This window comes from Lipomyces arxii (genome assembly GCF_038497795.1).
Source record: "Lipomyces arxii strain Phaff 12-163 unplaced genomic scaffold V1512scaffold_1, whole genome shotgun sequence".
NCBI lineage: Eukaryota > Fungi > Ascomycota > Lipomycetes > Lipomycetales > Lipomycetaceae > Lipomyces > Lipomyces arxii.
Genome location: NW_027117700.1, coordinates 178,565 through 197,665, shown reverse-complemented (window position 1 = coordinate 197,665; position 19,101 = coordinate 178,565). Strand labels below are relative to the sequence as shown.

The window sequence follows — 19,101 nt, the reverse complement described above, 5'->3', positions numbered from 1 at the left end:
CTGTGGCCATGCGGCTCAATATTTCGTATTCGCATACAAAATTACGTAATCAGTTCGTATCTTTTTGTTGCTTCAAATTCGTACTTTAAAAGTTGCATACAAAAAAATGTAAAGACCTTAAACTTAATGTTAATGTGCTCTGAAAATCCGGAATTTACTAGTTTCCGGAGTTAGTACAAATAATATTTGTCTCGGGTAAACTTCTCATTTTGACGCGTCTTAAAGACCTAAATCAAATCTCAGTCAAAAACCGAATGCGGCGCCTTGATCTTTCTTAACGTCGTCTACTTCCAGGTTCGTACTTGAATCCAGTTTCTTTTCTATCAGCAGTAAAAAGTACAATACTATGGATATGGATAGTATGAGCGGTATGGACATGGGTCCATCGTCCACAATTACTTCTATAATGAACATGGTAACTGCTACAGCTTCAGCTATGGATATGTCGGCTACAATGGATATGCCTCCCCCTTCGTCTTCATCTTCTTCTTCATCAAATCCGACAAATATGAGTATGAACATGGTCATGGCATTTCATACATCTTACACAGACCTTCTTTTTGCGACAGGCTGGACTCCTACGTCAAAAGGAAAATATGCTGGTGCCTGCATCTTTTTAATTGTTTTGGCAGTTATTTACAGATTTACACATGTAATCAAGCATCGATCAGAGAGATACTTGAGTGCACGAGTTCGGCAAACTTTGGGAGATGTCTCATCTGCCAATGTTGCTTCTGCTTCAATGGACTCAAACAGTTTAGAGAAATCCGCTTTTACTGCGACTGCATTACCTGATAGACCGTTCCAGTTTCGAACTGTACGGCCATGGAGAGTATCAGTCGATATTCCGTTGGCATTACTGCAAGTTGTTCTATCTGGAGTATCTTATCTTCTGTAAGTTTGCTCAATCCTTTTAGAATTGAGTGAAGACTAACATCAATACAGTATGTTAGCTGTCATGAGTTTTAACGTTGGTTACTTTTTGTCAGTGTTAGGTGGCATCTTTCTTGGGGAATTGTTACTAGGTAGATTTGCTGCTTCATTTGAAGCTCATTGAAATACATTTTGCCTGGTTTATGTTTGGTGTTGTACTACTTATCTAATAATCCTTTCTTCTTGCTGTTATTCTCTCGATAAGGAGCATAAACATTCGAAAACAGCCGTACACTGCGCCACAGCGATTAGAGTATAAGGTTTGGTGGAAATTAAAAATGCTCGTTTCTGCTCTATTCAGCCGCACGTCAAGTAGGCCAATCTGGTAACTTTTAAAAGGGTAGTTGCCGGATTAGGACATTGTCAACAGTTATAATTGACGCCAATGAAACAAAGTCGATGCCGTTCGGTGAGCAAACTAGCGCAAATAATATGCGGTTACGGCCGCTAAATAATCAGTTCTAGTGTGTTTGTATCAGAGCACAGTAAAGTTATCAAACGAGCAATTTAGCGACTGAGCTGCACGGGTCTACCCTTTAAACTATACTAGCCTCGTATTTTGGCAGATATATAAACAATTTCTAAATCCTAATACCTAGAGATTCTGATCATCAATTGCAAAACACAATGCGGTTCTCTTCTACTTTACTTCTCACAGTTGCGGCCTCGGTGCCAGTGCTAGGACACTTTAACTTGGTATATCCTGCTTCGCGTGGTTTAAACCACGAGACTCAAACCAATGCTCCATGTGGTGGAAAAAACTCATTCTCGTCAATCCGAACACTCTTTAACCCCGACGGTTCACCAATTGCAACTGTCACATCCCACAGTGACTCTGGTGTAGAAGTCAGATTTTGTCCATCCACTTCAGACTGCTCTACTAACGAGGACTTTAATGTCACTCTTGTTGACACACTTTATGAAGTTGGCGCTGGCAATTTCTGTCTTCCTAATGTTTCAATTGACCATTCCATTTATCCTTCAAACCGGACATCATACTTGAACGGCACTATTCAGGTCATTTACTTTTCTGACGATGGAGAGTTGTACAACGTATGTATTCTCATTTTAGTAAATTAGAGTGTCGACTGATCTAGAATTATAGTGTGCGGATATCTCTATCTCGCTTGCTGGTGATGACAGCTCTTCTCTTTGCACCAATGCAACCGGTATAAGAACCTATGACTGGGCAGGCTCGTTAGCTGCATCAGAAGCGTCTGTGGGAGAGGATTCTTCATCCGCGTCTCCTAATCCTTCTTCTGTAGCTACCGCAACATCTTCGTCTTCGGGTGCTGGACAAGCCGTCGTTGCTTCTGGCCTTCTGGCGTTAGCCATTTCCGCGTTGACTGCATTTCTAGTTTAGAACATGTATAAAATTAATCACTATATATTCCTTTTTATCGTGTAGAGTTGTATGTTACTAGGTGTTCCGAAAACCCTTTTAGCTCATCAGATGTTTATTTTAATCTGTTGTTATATTAACTGGCGTTCGCCGTATACAGCTTTAAGCAAGTTTTGAACAACATAAGTTCAGATAATGGCTTATTTACTTTTTCTTTTCTTCGCCTTGTCAATAAAATTAAGTTGATTTTTTTGGATTAGTATGTCTACGTTAAGTAAGTAAATTGGCGTATAGAAATTTTTTAAACTTAATACAAAAGTGCCATTCGAGAGAGACTAAAAGTAAGTCTCTTTCCCCGCAAATACAGAACACATAAGCGTAGGGCCAAACTGCAAAGTAGAACAATTCCCGAAGTAAAATATCCAAAAAAAAAAAAAAAAGAACACAGTTTTATACCTTGAAGTTGACAATAAGAAAAATCAGAAGTGGTTGTTTTAACACAACATCTCCAAAAGCAACACTAGTGCGCTGAAAGCATTTAGAGAATGACGCAAGTGTAAGCAGCACCTAATGCGATCAATAACAAGTCATGCAATTGAAAAAAAACATACTATCTGCTTGAGTCTGGGTCTCAGAAGAGACAGCTACAGGCTTAATAATGACGTTGATAGATTCCATTTCCGATATTTTGTCAGTTTGTGTGTTTGCAGAGAAGACTGTTGTGATAGCAGATGTAGAGGAATAGCAGATAAAGAAATTTCGAGACCTTATATATTTTCAATTATCAGAGCAAACTTAAAGCAAAAGTGTCTGAACAATATCAATTAAATCGCAGCAAAGACAAAAGGGGCAGCATCGAGTCAATCAACTACAATGGTAAGGTATTATGGCTCACACTCCATGTAGTATACTATAGCACAAAACACAGTGTTATGCGCTCGAATGCAAACGGAAAGCGTATTCTTCAGTACATTGACTAGTAAACAGTTCCATCCCCCTAATGACTGATTTGCCATAGTCAGTTCGGCGCATTCATAGAGCAGTAAAGTATGATGTAATCTAATTAAAAGCAAAGCACAGCAGATTCAAAAGTTTAAATATAAAAGCCATCAAGAAGAGCAAGCTTATTACACTATGCGTTTGGTGGAGGAGGAGTGGTTAATAAAATCTATGGGTGACTTAAGGCACTAAAGTCATGAATAAGTAAAAACTTGAGCATCTTAATATGGCATAAATGTGTATATTCTGATCATGCTCACAGGTAGGATGTTTCAAGCGTGTACAGATATGACAATAGCAATTTTGTCATCTTACGATAGCATTGTTCAGCGAGGACGACAAACTCGTATATCACGTGACATGTACTTTGAATCAACATCTCATTGCCGTCAATTGGGGAAAACCTGAATCATGTCTGGGTACTTGCACTCTACTCATAACTGGAAATTATTGTGAATCGATAATGGTTATAGACCAAAATCCTGATAGCTTTGTCTTTTGTACTTATTTTCCAGTTCTGGGAGAAGTACTAGAGTGGTTTTAACATTAAGATTTGACCGTCGAGGCTTTACTTGCACTGATAGACGAACATCTGAGCTGAGGTAAGGTAAATAGGAAGCCAAAACTGGAAGCTAAGACTTAAACGATATTTGGCTGAAGTACCAGATACTTTTGAGCGTCTCATTTCCTTCCCTTTATTTCTCACGTATTGGAATGCCATCAACTTATCTTGAACTACTAGGCTACTTTGACCCATTTATCTGATATATTCTTTATACTAAAGTCAGTATTTTTCCCTCTACTTAGGCTTAGTGGTTTTTATATATAAAAGGGGTTTATGACTAACCGGAATCAGAATTCAATGGTATTGATCGCCCACCACGTGGCAGCTTAATTCGGCTTCTTTCTGCTTCTTAATATAATTTGAAATGGTTCTCTTGCAGCACACACTATGAGTGAAATATCAATTAGGCTTTTAAGAGGTTTAAACGAGAGGATCACTGTTATTGGTTATTGATAACAAAATTCCTTCTCTTTACGCCTTATTACTCACTATCTGCATCTTTCGATCTCTTACAACTACTCGGATGGCCTCCCCCGAACAAGCAGTGATTATCAGACTTGCTCTTGACTTTATGTCACGATCTTCTTTACTGATATAGATTACAATTTACATCATTGTATAAAACTACTGTAGTAAGACGACTGTTTTATCTTACTAACGAGTTTTTCAATCCCAAGTTGGCTAGTGAGTATTTTATGGCATTTCTGAACTCTGAACATTGATTTGTCTGCAACTTAATTGGAAGAGTCTTTCGAACCAATTTGACAAGGAGAGTATTGTTCTGCGCGCAAGATGTCGACAGTCACTGGTCATATTTGCAATTTAACCAGCTTTAGCCTCATCTCTATTGCGCTTTGGTCATTCAATAATTTACGTGACAAAAGTGAGAGATAGTTTAATCAGCACGCATATTGTTAGTATGTCTGATTTTGAAGGAATCCTGCTTCTCGAATCACAGAATGCCGCGACACAAAATATCCAATGTCAACTTGATTCTGAACCCGACGAGAGAATCAGACAAGCTGGATCTATTAGACAGCTTGATGCGGCAGAACTGCAAGAAGCAATTTTGTTAAAAAATGGACGCCAATACTTGATAGTTCCTGGCAAATTTACGTCAGCGACCGTGTTTTCTTCAATAACAGCGCGACAAGCCAAGTGCAACCGTCGATTGAAGAAGCAAGAACGAAAAGGTTGCAATTTAATGAATGCCGCGGCTAATGGATTTGCTATTATAGCGAATATTAGTGCAATGGCAGCTCAAAGAACCATCCGACTGATTTTATTGACATCGAAAGGCTGTTTAATTGCGACAACATACGCTGGTCGCAAACTCAAGTTTTATGGCTTATGTTCTGTGCTTTGTTGTTTTGTTTACGTAACTGGATCGCTCGATTAATTTTTTATATGCTGTTCTGCCTTTTCAACTGCATGTTGTCTATCGTTACTCTAAAAACAATTTTTCTTATAGACATATCGTCAAACGTACTTAGTTATATACAAATCAACTTTGAAAACATTTGCACGTGAGCATATCCATCACGTGACTAAGGTATTGCTATTTCTAGAATTAATCTTTTGTCGCTTTATTTATATGGCATATATACGCATATTTGCCTATTTATACCATAAATGTCAAACTATTGTAACCTAAAAGCATTCCGCTTCCCCTACGCTTCTTCACAAACAAATCAGGCCTTCGCGTCCACGATTTTCGGCTTTCGCTACACCATTAAAATCTCCAAAACGTCAACACAGCAACGACGTCTGTCACAAAATTTTAAAATTTACTCATTTTGCGTGTCTGCCGCAGCGGCACATCTTCAATTTGAGATGTCTTCGCATACAGTGCCTCCACCACCAGAGATCGCGACTGACCGGTCCGCGTTCAAACACCTAAAAGAAGAGTTTGTCTCTGGTCTAAGTGGAGGCTCTATTCAAGAAATTAATATAGCGACAATGGTTGCTCTGGTATGTAAAGACTTTACTTTTAGTTTATTATGCTTGCATTCTATGATTCATTGTTTTGTGCTCGTCTGGTTTTTTTTTTTGATCTCCTGCTAATTTCTCACAGTCTTCGTATGCAGTCTGGTGTACACTGCAGACTCGCTTTTCTTTCTTCAGCGTCCCCACAAATTTAAGAATTCCGTCGCTATCTGCGTTGGCAATCGACTTTACTCTTAACTGGGTTACTATGCTCCTTTCAATTACTATCTACGCGTCACACCCCTTTGCTCTCAATTTGCTCATCATTGTTCCGGTCATAATAGTCTATGTCTGCTTACCGTCAGTGATTTTGGCACGACAGCGTACAGCCCAGACTGTAATGAAACGGCGAAACCGAAAAATGAGAGCTTCTGCTCAAGATATCAACTCAATTTCGACTCAAAATCATAGCAGTACTACGATTTCGCTTTTTGATGGCTCAACACCATTAATGCCAGACCATGCAAACTCTGTGAATACTCATACAGAGATCAGTACACACGAGCATGAATTACCGTCCTCCACAATTTACGATGCTTCGTCACAATACCACGCGACTTCCACAGGTCAGCACGACTCCCATATTTTCCCGTATTCTGCTTCATCGACGGCTCCGTTAATATCAAATATGTCAGTTGAAACGTACCTTCCAAAGAAGTCTTTTCTTACCTCCTATCGTGCTGGCATGATGGTCGTCACCTGTATTGCAATTTTGGCAGTTGACTTCCGGATATTTCCCAGGCGTTTTGCCAAGGTTGAAACTTGGGGAACATCACTTATGGACCTTGGAGTCGGATCGTTTGTCTTCTCGATGGGTCTAGTATCAGCGCGTGGTCCTTTAAAGGCGAAGTTTTTGAAGCAAAATCTTGGATTACTTGTTTCTTTAAAGCGATCGATTCGGCAAACAACGTCAGTGCTAATATTAGGTTTGGTGCGCCTTTTACTTGTTAAAGCTGTAGATTATCACGAGCACATATCTGAATATGGGGTTCACTGGAATTTTTTTATGACCCTTGGTTTATTACCTCCATTTGTCACTTTATTCAACTTTTGCTCTCGCTACGCCTCGTCGACTTCATTGTCTCTCGCAGTTGGAATTTTGTATCAAGTTCTTTTGGATTATACTCCTTTGACCAGATATATTCTGACTGCTCCAAGGACTGGGCTGATATCGATGAATAAAGAAGGTATCTTCTCCTTTATTGGCTACTTGTCTATTTTCTTGGCAGGCCAAACTACCGGGTTCTATACGTTGCCGTCAACTCCACGTTATGTGAAGCTACCGTATATTTCAAGATTATTGGGAGGAAGTGGAAACCAGAGTTCTTTGGCAACGTCGCGAAAGGCAATGTTGACTTATTTGTTCGTTGCCGGTTTTGGATATGTCACGTTGTTTCAAGTTTGTACGCGCGGTTTTGACATGAAAGTATCTCGTCGATTGGCGAACCTACCGTATGTGTTATGGGTTACGTCGTACAACATCATGTACATTCTTCTGTATCTTCTTGTTGAAGTGATATTTTTTCCGACAGGGGAAATTGTCTCGGATATCAAATATGAAGACGCAGTCCCTTGGTCATTGGAAGCCGTCAACGAGAACGGCCTTGCTGTTTTTCTATTGGCAAATGTTTTGACTGGCGTAGTCAACTTGACGATGAATACTCTAGACGTGAAGAACTTCCAGTCTTTAACTTTGCTAATACAATATTCGGCCGTTCTTGCTGCTGCTGCTGGTATCATGAAAAGATATGGATGGCGCTTGCGGATTTGATGTTAGTTGACTTTTCGGTGGATCTTACTTTTCCGAGAGTCAATCTTCATTTTACGGCCGTGTCTTTTTCAGGGTAGTTGGCGTCTTAAACATTTGTATCAGTATGTTTCTTGCTTAATTTTTGTTTGGACATGAAATTTTTGGCGTTTCTTGTGTTTCTTCATATTTTTGCATGGATTTGCGTTTGTAAGGTCAATCAAAGGTACTTTTTAGTTATTAAAACGCATATATATTTATCACCCTTACAGAAGAAGTATCACAAACAATGGAATTAAAATTGTTGACAGAGCTGTTCCGAACACCATAACCGAGCACATAAACGATACGACTAGATAGACACGTGCATGATAGCATCAATATTTTGCATTATCTAATCATCATAACCTTCGCCATATCTTTACTAGATGCCAGTGTTCCGCCTACAGCGCTTGAAACTTTCTTACCAATCTGTTCAAAGACTTTCCAGAATTTTAAATTCTCATCACTCGCGACAGTCGCTAAAGTCGACCCATCAGGAGATAGCGCTGACCCGAGAATTCGAGTATCGTGACCTTGAATCTCGCCATTCTTTACCAATGTTGGATAACTCCAGATAGAGAGGTTGTTATCCGGGTATCCATGCGTTGACACGATTTCTTTATATGTCGTACTCCACTGCAATGAAGTCACCTGTGATCCCGTATCAATTGAGTTCAGTCTTGCGCCTGTGGTCCCATTCCAAAAGTGGATTTGCTTATCATATGTACCACCACCCGTAGCAAGTAAATTGAGCTGCCATGGACACCAAGCCAAAGCCTTCACCGCTGCTTTGTGGTTGGTCTTGGTGAATTTGGGAGTGCTCGATCGTACATCCCAAATGTTGACCAAATTGTCGTTACCACCACTTGCGAGCTGGCTGCCATCTGATCTCCATTGCAGGCCGCAGACCTCTGCCTGATGGTTCCTAAATTCGAGAACCTTGTGTTCAGCGACACGCACATCGTGATTCCAAATAGATCCGTCTCGACAGCCTGATGATAAAATATGTGAATCCCATGACATCACACCTACACGTGCGGCGTGACCACTCATTGACCGCACCTTCTCTCCCTCTTCAACATCCCAGATCTGTACGTCCCCATCCGATAAGCCAACAGCAACATAAGCACCGTCGCCTGACCATTTTATGCCAGAAATATAAGTGTCTGGAGTAGTTCGTAGTAAGCTCGACACTGAACCAGATTCTGCGCTCCACACATACAAGTCTCTATCCAGTCCGATAGCAACCTGGTTGTTGCAAGACCAATCCAGAAGATTCAAGTAGTAATCATCCCGAATGCCTGGTGCGTCTAGAATCCTTTCAGCACTGGTTGGTAGTCGTCGCCTAAGCTGTGCATTGGCTGCAGGCTTAAGCGGCCGATTGTATCTGCTTCGCAGGTCAATAGGCTTCGAAGATTGAGGAGCTTCAGGCTTGAAGGCTAGAATTCTTGTATTAAGTGCAAGTCCACATGCTTCTGCGACTGATGACTGATACGCAAGAGATGACGGATTTGGCTCATACGGTCCAGACAACAATTTCAAATTTGGAGAACTTGAGCCGGCTAGCTTTGATCGGCATGACTCCGCGCCTTCCAACTTAGACATTGCCGTCGATGTAGAACTCCTGCTTGGAATGAATCTGTCTCCTTGAACAGTAGCCTTAAAGAGCTTCTTTTTGGTGGGCTTGCTGGGGCTAATTGGCCCATCTAGCACTGTGTCTGATGGAAATCCGTCTAGCCGCAATGGCGACAGGGTCTGTCGGTGTATACATGACTTTGCTTGCGCAGTGGGGGAGTAGCGACGAGAGCTTGCAAAAGACGACGTTAACTGTGACATTTGATGAGGAGTCAATTGCGCTGAGTCTATATGGGGCTGCTGAAAGGGCACATTGCAGTTAGACGCAAACTGGCGTGCTTTGATAGGTGTACTATAGCTCATTTTTAAGTGTTATGTGCGATTAAAACAGAATTTCCGGTCCAGCCGAAAAAACTCAAGAGAAGCAGTAAGAAAAGATTGATTCAAGAAGAGAAAAAAGCACAAAGACCAGCTTCGAAACTTTTGTAGCACAATATTTAAAAAGATGAGAAGTTTAGGATGAGGTGAAGAGGGCAGTAGGTAGTCAGGAAGGAACGGCAATTTGTTATATGAAGTGTTTTTGCTGCTACTAAACGTTGTTGACAGTAGTCCGCATTTGGATGTTTATTAATTGTCATGACAACAATGCATAACTGTGTAAACAATACTGTTTATATGCAGGAGATAATAAAGTTATGCGTTAGCAGTCCCCTTAAAATTTACTGGACCCTTCAATTTATGAAGCGCAGGTGTTCATATACTTTCAGCGCTATTAGGCAGTAGACGCTTAACCGCGGTATGTATCGATGACGGATTTTGAAATTTCTGCCGAGAGTTCCGGCTTGTCATCAGAAGTCTCGAGCGGCGTGTCTACGCCAATTAGTTCGAACATGTCGTCTCTGTCCTTGCGCAGCTCAATTTTGTCACAAAAAGAATTACAACCTGTTACGCATGTTCTTGATTTGCCTTCGTTAAAAAGCCGGCCAGCTGCAACCAGTTTATTGTCGATTTTAAACAAGTACTCTAATAATCCTGGCAAGAACTTTGTTGTCGATAATAATAATGAACAAGCGCCGGAAGGTTTTATTGACTGGGTTATTAGACTTGTAAGTTCAGGTTTGGAGTGGATTGGTGACGACGATTTGCGAGAACAAATTTGGGATTCTGCGTCTAAGCGAATAGCAGAAAGATGTGGGCGCACGGCTGCGCCGAGTATGGCTCGTGAATTTTATATAGATGGGCTTAGTAGCAGCATTGAACTTTACGAACCAAGCTTGACTGCAGATTCGTTAGGTTTGAAGACCTGGGGCAGTTCATTGCTTTTAGCGCAAAGATTTGCGAAACAGCATGAGAGTGTTATCTTAGGAACAGATCGCCAAATATTAGAGCTTGGCTCGGGTACGGGGTTGGTAGGAATTGTTCTTGGGATGTTGGGATATTCTGTTCTCATGACCGATTTGAATGAGATTGTGCCCAACCTGCAACACAATCTGCAGTTAAACAGTCTTAAAAGTGAGACCAAAAATGATTTGCAGGATGTAACCGCTGAAGTATTAGACTGGATGCACATAGAGAATAGTGAGACATATATACGAGGGGATAAATTTGCGACTATAGTGCTGTCGGACCCAATATACTCAAGTGCGCATCCTCCTATGATTGCAAATGTCGTAAAAACTTTCTTAGAATACGAGAACATATGTGCGCGCGTTATTGTGCAGATTCCTATTCGAGAAAAGTTTGCAGACGTTCGAGCTTTGTTCTGGCAGGCGCTTTCAGACGCTGGCTTATGTTTGTGTGCATTTGAGCAGGAAGTTGGTCGAGATGATTTTGGCGAAGGTTTCTTTCTATGGACAATGTGGCAGCCACAAGGCCGTCTTAGCAGACCTATGCACATAGATATTAATACATTACCATAGCTAGCTATGTACCAGTTACTGACGAGCAATAATTCAACGTGGAAATGCATCTGAATTGCTCAATACAATGATTTTGCGTTCTCGAGATATATATCCTTTCATTTGCCCTTGATATATCATCACAGCAGCCCAGCATTCGATTTGATCCTCGTCCACTTCAATTCCTACAAATTCTAGCCCTTTTCGAAATGCAGACACTGGCACTCTGCTATTACTATCAAGTGCCTTATATACTAGCTCAAATAGTCGTGGTCGAACTATTTTTGTTCTGACTTTCAGCATTGTCAGATATAACCGCTTCTTGATTAGCACTTTTTCTAATGAAGCTAGTGTAATTTCAAATGATTTCAAGTCTCCGCGCTTAGCAGCAACAAACAGTTGCTGGTAATATTCTCGTAATTTAGGATATATTTTCCAAATTGATTGGTTTGGAAGTTTTCGGTGAAGTAGTAAATGTGTCGGAAGTAAGTAAAGTAATATCATTCTTAAACTGTTAGAACAGAATGACATACAACACGATATCTACATACTCTTGATTGTATTTGCTTTGCATATGACATTTTTCTAATGCTGCTGTTAGATTTTCTTCTGCCTTAATAGCTAATGTCAGTTTTCGATTAAGAGATTGTGTCTAAAACATGTACTACCTTCTGATAGTCTTCCTCCATGAACGCGAGCACACCAACGTAGTATTGAAAGGTCACTACATGGCTTTTGGGATAATTCTCCAATGGTGGCATGTCACCACTATTTGAAGAAGCATTCAAGACACGTAGCAAACTTGTCGCTAGTGATATAGTTCCAAGAGTAAAGTAGATTTTAAAGAGAACAGATATAATGAAATACACGCCCCATTTCCGAGAATCTTCCAACACTGAATTTCTGTCGTTCAGGCAGATAGTAAGCGCTCTGTTGACTATCCGTGCTGCTTCTTCTAGCTTGTTTGCTGTCTCCACTGAATCTGCTCTTGTTTTGATGTATTTGTCTGCCTGCATTGCAATACTCCGCAAATCTTGAATGACCGTAAACATAAGTGATAGAATCCATCTGTCTGATTTTTCTGCTATTCGGTTAATAAGCCTATTTCGAATTAAATATGTTCTCCTGCAAATCATATGCTAATGAAGCTTACTGTGCTACTTTGCACTGCTCTCGATACGCGTCGATAATATCAAGAGATATATGGATGCTATATGCCACATTCCAACAACTAACAGCAATCTCTCTCCACGTACTATCGCGCACCTTTTCGGCAGCCAATGCAACAGCATTGTATCTTTGCCTGTGCTGTCTTTGGTCTTCCATGGCCAGGTTTAAGATCTTACCGTGAGAAGACAGAACATTGGTGATTTGTATGCTATCCTTAGTCGATGCCGAAGTCTGAACTGAGTTGAAATATATCTCCAAGTAGCTTGCCATCACTCTACTCCTGTCTGATGCTGTTTAACGATTGAGATGCCTTTGTTTTGTACGGCAATTACCAAATTCAGGGTCAGACTTTCAAACTTAAAACAAAGTATTGATTTCACTACACTACTGGAGATGAATATATAACATTTATTATGAACTACTTTAACACCTTAAAGTTAATGATACACTAGGCAAAAATTCAATAATGTCAATTGACATTGATTGGGCTCAGATCAATTCAGAAGATCATGATCGGCTGTCACAGCAAATCAAAAACTTTTTGGATACTCAGTTCCAGCATATCAACTTGCCTTCTTATATAGCGTCAGTCAATGTGCTAGCGTTTGATATTGGTACTGTTGCGCCTGAAATTGAAATAAAACATATTGGAGATCCATATCCTGAGTTTTATGAAGACGATGAGGAACAGGCGTCACCGAGTCAGCAACAGCAACAGCAACAGCAACAGCAACAGCAACAGCAACAGCAACAGCAACAGCAACAGCAACAGCAACAGCAACAGCAACAAGAACAAGATCAAGAACAGCAGCAACAGCAGCAACAGCAGCGGGGCCTACAGAGTCGAATTCAAGGTAGAAATGAAAGTGCTTCGAATCTAATTCTACGTTCCTCGTCTGCTGCAAGTATGCGCATGCGTCCCCAGCCATTTTCATCCGCTCCTGGTCCTGCCAATTTACAGTATTTTCATGCCGTACTCAATCCGTCCATGATGCCAGGAATGCGGTCCCCTCTACAAAACTCGTTTCAAAACCTTTCGGGGATCACATCGTCGTTTTCACAATACGCTGCAGACCCAGGAAGGGAAGAGCATAACATTGAAGTTCTTTCGTCCTCTTTTGGAGACCCCCCGGCATTTACTGACGTGAGTGATACTGCCAACAACGAGGCTGACATTTCTATTGATAGTCAATTTGGTACAGAGGTAGAAGAGTCGTCTCCACGATCTGAAAATCTTCAAATATATGATAATCTCGATCAACCGGGCTCGTCCGCTGAACCGGCTCGATCCGCAGCCGCGTCCCCTACTCCAAGTCAGTCTCAGCCTCCTCCATTTCAGGTGCGAGAAGAAGACGTACAATTTTTGCTTCATTTAAGGTATCACGGCGATATAAAGTGTGTCTTAATTGCATCTTTACGTTTGAATTATCCTGCTCCAAAGTTTCTGTCACTGCCGCTACGTCTTACGGTCACGGGATTTGAAATTGATGCTATGGCGGTGCTAACTTATATCTCTCGTCGAATACACTTTAGTTTCATCAGCGACGTTGGCGGTAGTAGCTCAGGTGACTCGCAACCGTCACAAGACCACTTTGAAGTCCTAAGAAATATAAAGGTTGAGTCGGAAATAGGTGACCAAGTGGGGAAGGGCGCAGTGTTAAAAAATGTTGGTAAAGTGGAACGGTTTGTGTTGGATAGGCTGAGAGCTATTGTGAGAGATGAAGTGGCATGGCCGGGGTGGATTACATTTGAATTTTAGTCTGCAAGGCCTAGTAAAATACTGAAAAAGTTTGAGGCAGTATTTTAGATTGAAGATCATCAACTCATGCGCGATGAGTCCTGAGCACGGAATATTTTTACAATATAAACCATTCATCAAAGTGTTCGAACACGGCAGGGCTGCTTGCAAAGCTACATTACGAAACTTGCAAAAGGACGGTATTGTCGAAGTCAGGATTTAAATTAGCGAATATTCGCCCCGATACTGCAAGCGCAAGTCCTCTACGAAGCTGTACAAGTTGTGCGTATACTCGCGCCTGTTTGAGCTTTGTGAGGAATAAAGTTACTCTATTACAAGAGATACTAAGTTTGTGCATGTGCGTATGGTTTCTACAAATCCGTGAATTTTGTTCATAGTCACTTTAGTACAAAATTTAAAAGAGTGGGGCTATTAAATAAACTTTGAAAATCAAAATCCTCATGTTCTGCCACTGAAGAATCGCAGCAGGGCCATAATTCGTCCAATCGCCTTCCCCAGTACAGACGTAGGAATAGGACCGGACCGCGCGAACCAGATCATTGGACTTGCGAGAAGCTTATATCGGTTTACGCTCACATTGCTATAAGGCGGCTGTATCATCTATCCTACAGTTAGCCTGATTAATCAATTTAACACAAAACAACAAAAAACTGACCTTTGTGACTAGATCTGTCCATTTGGGTTGGGTCAAAATGGCACGCTGATGCGAAAACGTATCAAACGAGAACTTTCCATGATATACTCCATATCCTGATTGACCTACGCCCCCAAAAGGAACATACGGGCAGCCAACGTGTATGACGGCACCGTTGATCATAGCTCCGCCTGATCGAGTATTATCCAAAATGTGCTTTTGCTCTGCCTTGTCATTCGAAAACAAATAAAGTGCTAGTGGCGTATCATGATTGTCGTTGATATTGGAAATCGCATCTTCAACAGAATCGACAAGCACAATTGGTAAAATAGGTCCAAAAATTTCGTCTTCCATAGTAGCGTCATCGTGCAAAACATCGTAAACTATAGTAGGTGGAATAAATTTAGACGCAGAATCAGCTGTACTGGTACCACCAATAATGATCTCGCCTTCGGTCTTCTCAATCATCTTGACAACACGGGAATAGGCAGCATCGGTGATGATGTGCGAGTATTCTGTAGAATCCTTGTCAATAGACGTATAATGAGGGCTCACTTCCTTTTTCAAGGCTGACATGAACTGCTCAGCGATGGCTCTTGGGAGCAATACATAATCAGGTGCAACACATGTCTGTCCAGCATTAATATACTTTCCGTACACAATTCTGTTTGCTGCCGCCTTAAAATCTGCGGAAGGACAAATAATTGCAGGACTTTTCCCACCCAGCTCTAAAACAGTCGGAGTGAGTGTTTGAGCTGCCGCTAATGCAATCTGTTTGCCTATACGACCATTGCCTGTGAAGAAAATGAGATCGTATTTGAGACTAGTTAGTGCAGTGGCTTGTGGTAAAGCACCAGTAATAACTCTATATGCTGATGAGTCCAGAGCTGAATGAACAATATGCGATACAATTGCGGCACTCGCTGGCGCCGATTCAGACATCTTCACGAGGGCCGTATCACCAGCAGCAATGGCACCGATCAGTGGAGGTAAAGACAGAAAGACAGGGTAGTTCCAAGGAGCAACGATAAGAACAGTTCCCAGCGGTTGGCTACGAATCACTGGACTCATAGGACCAAATAGGGTATCAGTAGAGGGACTAACATCTTTTCCCCACTTTGGCAAATGTTCCATGGTCAAAACTAAATCGTGTAACGTTGTCAGAACTTCGCAAACCACTGTTTCATTTTCCGGTCGATGAAGATCCTGGTAAAGAGCAGCGACTATTCCTTGTTCATTCTCTTTTATTGCAAAGTAGAGATTTCGAAGCTGATCAAGACGATATGATATTGGGATGGTTTTTCTAGACTTGAAAGTTGATACTACTGTAGCATGGATTTTCTCGATATCCTCAAGAGGAGTATCTGGAACAGACATAGAATATGAATTATATAAGCTCATTTCTTTTATTGACGAAAATCCGTGCTTCAAGAGTAGTGTTGAAATGTCTTATGGCAAAACCTTAACAAAAGCATGAACGTCATTGAATAAAGGCAAAACTATTCAAAAGCCTGTTTTAGTAACCCTTTCATACTAGTTTGACTAAGTTAAAATATTTAATAATATTCTTTGATCAATGAGCTATATAAATTTTTACCAATTTGCAAAAATAGTTAAAAAAAAACATTGAAATAAATTTAACAAACGAAAAAAATATATTTTAAATATTGAAATTCTGCTGGCGGAATAATGTGGGGTATGGGAACTGAGCGCCGTCCGCCACTTCTAAAGAGACTTCTCCACATTCTAGCTAGACCTTTAAACAGACAGTGTTAAATCGGTTATCAACGATTAAGCCAATTAATTATACGAGTATTGTAAAGAACTAAACAGTACTTGGCAGTCGTAGAAATACTGTCTTTACTATAATAACCGGATATATGCATTCACTATATCTTTCTATTTCACAACGTGTATCTGTTTATGACGACATAGTTTCTTAAAATTGAGTTCCTTGTATTCCCTCGGCGTTTTGAAGACTCGCAACAACTTTTCCAGTCCGATTTAAAATAGTATTGACGCTAAATTTAGTTTGTTCCTTATTCAACAATAACACACTACCACGCTCTACGTTCTTTGAGACTACAAGATCGTTTGTTTATTAGTATGGCTGAGAAAAAGAAACGCCATTTTGGAAGAGGCGGCGCTGGTAATGTAGCAAGTGAACCAGTACCTGACTCTTCACCTGCTCCAGTTCAAGTCTTCACGTCTCCAAAACAATCATTTCATTCTGGCCGAGGCGGATATGGTAATATCCAATCAGTGGATACCTTGCCTACTCAAACGCCAGAAGAATACCTACAAGAAGTGGAACGTGCCTATACAGTTCAAAAGGGACAAGTTTATAAAATAGGACGTGGAGGAGTAGGTAACATTTTTGTTGAAGGAAAGCAAGATACTATTGATGACGTCTTGAGGAAGTCTAAACCTGCTAATGGAGAAGATCAATCAGAAGGATTGTTTTCCCGTCTTAGTCGCCAATTTAGTCGTGAACGAAGCACAAGTCGGGATAATAAAAAGGAATCTGAAACTGTTGACACTGTTAAGAACAACGAGAATACTGAATCTAAAGAATAACAGCATACTTGTACTTTACAGATTGTGTTCCGATTGTTTATTACTAAAGGAAACTGACTTATTCGCATTAACAGAATTGTACTTCATATAATTAATTTTGTTCCGGTTTACTAACAGAACGTCTGGCTACAGAAAGCCGAGTAAAAGCCATGCTAAAGTGATGTAGGCATGCTTAAGGCATAAATGTAAACGATACTTGGCATGGCTCATTATCAGTCAAAATGATGGCCAGACGAGATGATCAGGGCGCTTGACATTCACACGAGAGCACAGTCTCAACCTCGCTTATACTTAACACTGTATTATATTAGTTAGAACAGCCACACAAAATGCCAGAATGGACGGTTGACCCCGACAACCGTAGGCGACTGATTGACATACAGAAATCGAACGAAAACAAAACATGCTTTGATTGTGGTGCTCCTAGTCCTCAATGGGTAAGTCTGGCATATAACTGATATTTTGAAACCTCAATTGAGTAGTACTGAATTTGATGTTAAGGCTTCGCCAAAGTTTGGGATCTTCATTTGTTTAGACTGTGCAGGTTTACATCGGTAAGTGACTCAATATATACATGTTGAACCTGTCTAAACGGTTTAAGGGGGTTGGGTGTACACATTTCCTTTGTCCGTTCAATAACAATGGACCAATTTAAACCTGAAGAGATGAAGAGAATGGAGCTGGGTGGAAATGACAATGCACGTGAGTTTTTTGAGCAACACGGATACGTGCCGTCAATGAGCATTAAGGAGAAGTACAACAGCGAATTTGCTGAAGATTACAAAGATAAGCTTACTGCCGCGGTTGAAGGTCGTGAGTGGGTTAAGACGTCGCGTCCGTTAGCAAATACAAGTATATCACGAACTGCATCTCCTGCTGTGACTTCATTCAACTCCCCGTCATCGTCTCCAATGCCACAGAAGTCGCGTAACGAAGCATACTTTTCGAAACTTGGGCAAGACAATGCAACCAGGCCTGACAATCTCCCTCCATCCCAAGGAGGTAGGTACGCTGGGTTTGGGAGCAGCTCAGCAGGGTCGTCGACTGCCACCAATTCTACAAATGTCGGGTTGTCTGTTGACGATTTCACCCGCGACCCGTTAGGCAGTATTACCAAAGGTTTTGGTTTTTTTTCGCAACAATTATCAAGCAATATTGGTCAAGTTAGTGAAACTTACATCAAACCTAACATGAAATCATTTGCCGAGTCTGACCTAGGCTCCAACGCTCGTAAGGCCGTACTGCAATTTGGCCAGAAAGTTCAGGAGACAGGCCGATACGGCGTCGAGCAATTTCAAAGTTTCACAGCCGAACAGCGCGGTCCCTACAAGCCTTCAACCGGCTACGGTAGTGCGGGCCGTTCAAGTCGTGGTAACTATACGGCTGTTAATGCTAATGAAGATGGAAAGAACATATCTACACTTTTCGATGATCTGGGACAAGAGGATGATAATGATTTGGAGCAGGCGTTTGGATTACCTAAACCTAAGAATAGATCATCCATGGTTGGGTTTTCCGCAACGCAAGGTGGTAGTCGAAAGGTTACAACCGGGCCATCCGGTGGGTCTAACGCTGCAGCTAGAAAGAGCGATGAATGGGGCGAAGGCTGGAACGAGTGATTATATTTATTTTGACTGTGTTCTCTTAATAAACGTTCTAGGTGTTCTTTGTACTTGTACTACTATACGTTGTTAAATCTCGTTACAGCTACCGTATTCCCGAAACGAAGTAAAAGCCATTCCAATTGACTTTATAGTGGCAGTTTAAGAAGTGACTAAGTTATAATTTAAACCTTAAATATAAACTGAATCTGCTACTAAACCCATATTATTGTTTTTAGTGACCAGCAATAAATTAGCAGTCACGATGTATCA

The 19,101-nt window shown here is 41.0% G+C and overlaps 10 protein-coding genes across 10 annotated transcripts; 7 read left to right on the top strand and 3 right to left on the bottom strand.

Moving 5' to 3' along the window:
- The first annotated feature begins 133 nt into the window (after positions 1-133).
- V1512DRAFT_231501 (Ctr copper transporter family-domain-containing protein) lies at positions 134-1,485 on the top strand. Its single transcript, XM_066913989.1, has 2 exons — positions 134-894; positions 946-1,485. Exons 1-2 carry the CDS (start codon positions 347-349, stop codon positions 1,055-1,057), a joined length of 660 nt encoding a protein of 219 aa, XP_066773981.1. The 5' UTR covers positions 134-346; the 3' UTR covers positions 1,058-1,485.
- On the top strand, positions 1,486-2,531 carry V1512DRAFT_231498 (uncharacterized protein). Its single transcript, XM_066913988.1, has 2 exons — positions 1,486-1,986; positions 2,039-2,531. Exons 1-2 carry the CDS (start codon positions 1,561-1,563, stop codon positions 2,294-2,296), a joined length of 684 nt encoding a protein of 227 aa, XP_066773980.1. The 5' UTR covers positions 1,486-1,560; the 3' UTR covers positions 2,297-2,531.
- Positions 2,532-5,547: 3,016 nt separating this feature from the next.
- V1512DRAFT_255825 (GWT1-domain-containing protein) lies at positions 5,548-7,849 on the top strand. Its single transcript, XM_066914870.1, has 2 exons — positions 5,548-5,810; positions 5,914-7,849. Exons 1-2 carry the CDS (start codon positions 5,673-5,675, stop codon positions 7,594-7,596), a joined length of 1,821 nt encoding a protein of 606 aa, XP_066773979.1. The 5' UTR covers positions 5,548-5,672; the 3' UTR covers positions 7,597-7,849.
- On the bottom strand, positions 7,803-9,731 carry V1512DRAFT_255824 (ubiquitin-protein transferase). Its single transcript, XM_066914869.1, has one exon. It carries the CDS (start codon positions 9,550-9,552, stop codon positions 7,963-7,965), a length of 1,590 nt encoding a protein of 529 aa, XP_066773978.1. The 5' UTR covers positions 9,553-9,731; the 3' UTR covers positions 7,803-7,962.
- Positions 9,732-9,918: 187 nt separating this feature from the next.
- On the top strand, positions 9,919-11,294 carry V1512DRAFT_255823 (putative methyltransferase-domain-containing protein). The gene has a single exon (XM_066914868.1). The coding sequence runs from the start codon at positions 9,996-9,998 to the stop codon at positions 11,106-11,108; it is 1,113 nt and encodes a 370-aa protein (XP_066773977.1). The 5' UTR covers positions 9,919-9,995; the 3' UTR covers positions 11,109-11,294.
- V1512DRAFT_255822 (uncharacterized protein) lies at positions 10,907-12,637 on the bottom strand. Its single transcript, XM_066914867.1, has 5 exons — positions 12,241-12,637; positions 11,756-12,188; positions 11,639-11,700; positions 11,132-11,592; positions 10,907-11,076 (listed from the first exon to the last, which is right to left on the bottom strand). Exons 1-4 carry the CDS (start codon positions 12,525-12,527, stop codon positions 11,142-11,144), a joined length of 1,233 nt encoding a protein of 410 aa, XP_066773976.1. The 5' UTR covers positions 12,528-12,637; the 3' UTR covers positions 10,907-11,076; positions 11,132-11,141.
- V1512DRAFT_255820 (uncharacterized protein) lies at positions 12,359-14,436 on the top strand. The gene is given in 2 exon segments (XM_066914866.1): positions 12,359-12,960; positions 12,973-14,436. The coding sequence occupies 2 exon segments, from the start codon at positions 12,724-12,726 to the stop codon at positions 14,014-14,016; spliced, it is 1,281 nt and encodes a 426-aa protein (XP_066773975.1). The 5' UTR covers positions 12,359-12,723; the 3' UTR covers positions 14,017-14,436.
- On the bottom strand, positions 14,378-16,274 carry V1512DRAFT_231479 (Hfd1p). The gene is made up of 2 exons (XM_066913987.1): positions 14,672-16,274; positions 14,378-14,616 (listed from the first exon to the last, which is right to left on the bottom strand). The coding sequence occupies exons 1-2, from the start codon at positions 16,049-16,051 to the stop codon at positions 14,455-14,457; spliced, it is 1,542 nt and encodes a 513-aa protein (XP_066773974.1). The 5' UTR covers positions 16,052-16,274; the 3' UTR covers positions 14,378-14,454.
- Positions 16,275-16,459: 185 nt separating this feature from the next.
- V1512DRAFT_255816 (uncharacterized protein) lies at positions 16,460-17,333 on the top strand. The gene has a single exon (XM_066914865.1). It carries the CDS (start codon positions 16,757-16,759, stop codon positions 17,225-17,227), a length of 471 nt encoding a protein of 156 aa, XP_066773973.1. The 5' UTR covers positions 16,460-16,756; the 3' UTR covers positions 17,228-17,333.
- A 143-nt stretch (positions 17,334-17,476) lies between these two features.
- On the top strand, positions 17,477-19,021 carry V1512DRAFT_255815 (uncharacterized protein). Its single transcript, XM_066914864.1, has 3 exons — positions 17,477-17,664; positions 17,729-17,781; positions 17,829-19,021. The coding sequence occupies exons 1-3, from the start codon at positions 17,557-17,559 to the stop codon at positions 18,844-18,846; spliced, it is 1,179 nt and encodes a 392-aa protein (XP_066773972.1). The 5' UTR covers positions 17,477-17,556; the 3' UTR covers positions 18,847-19,021.
- Positions 19,022-19,101: the final 80 nt, after the last annotated feature.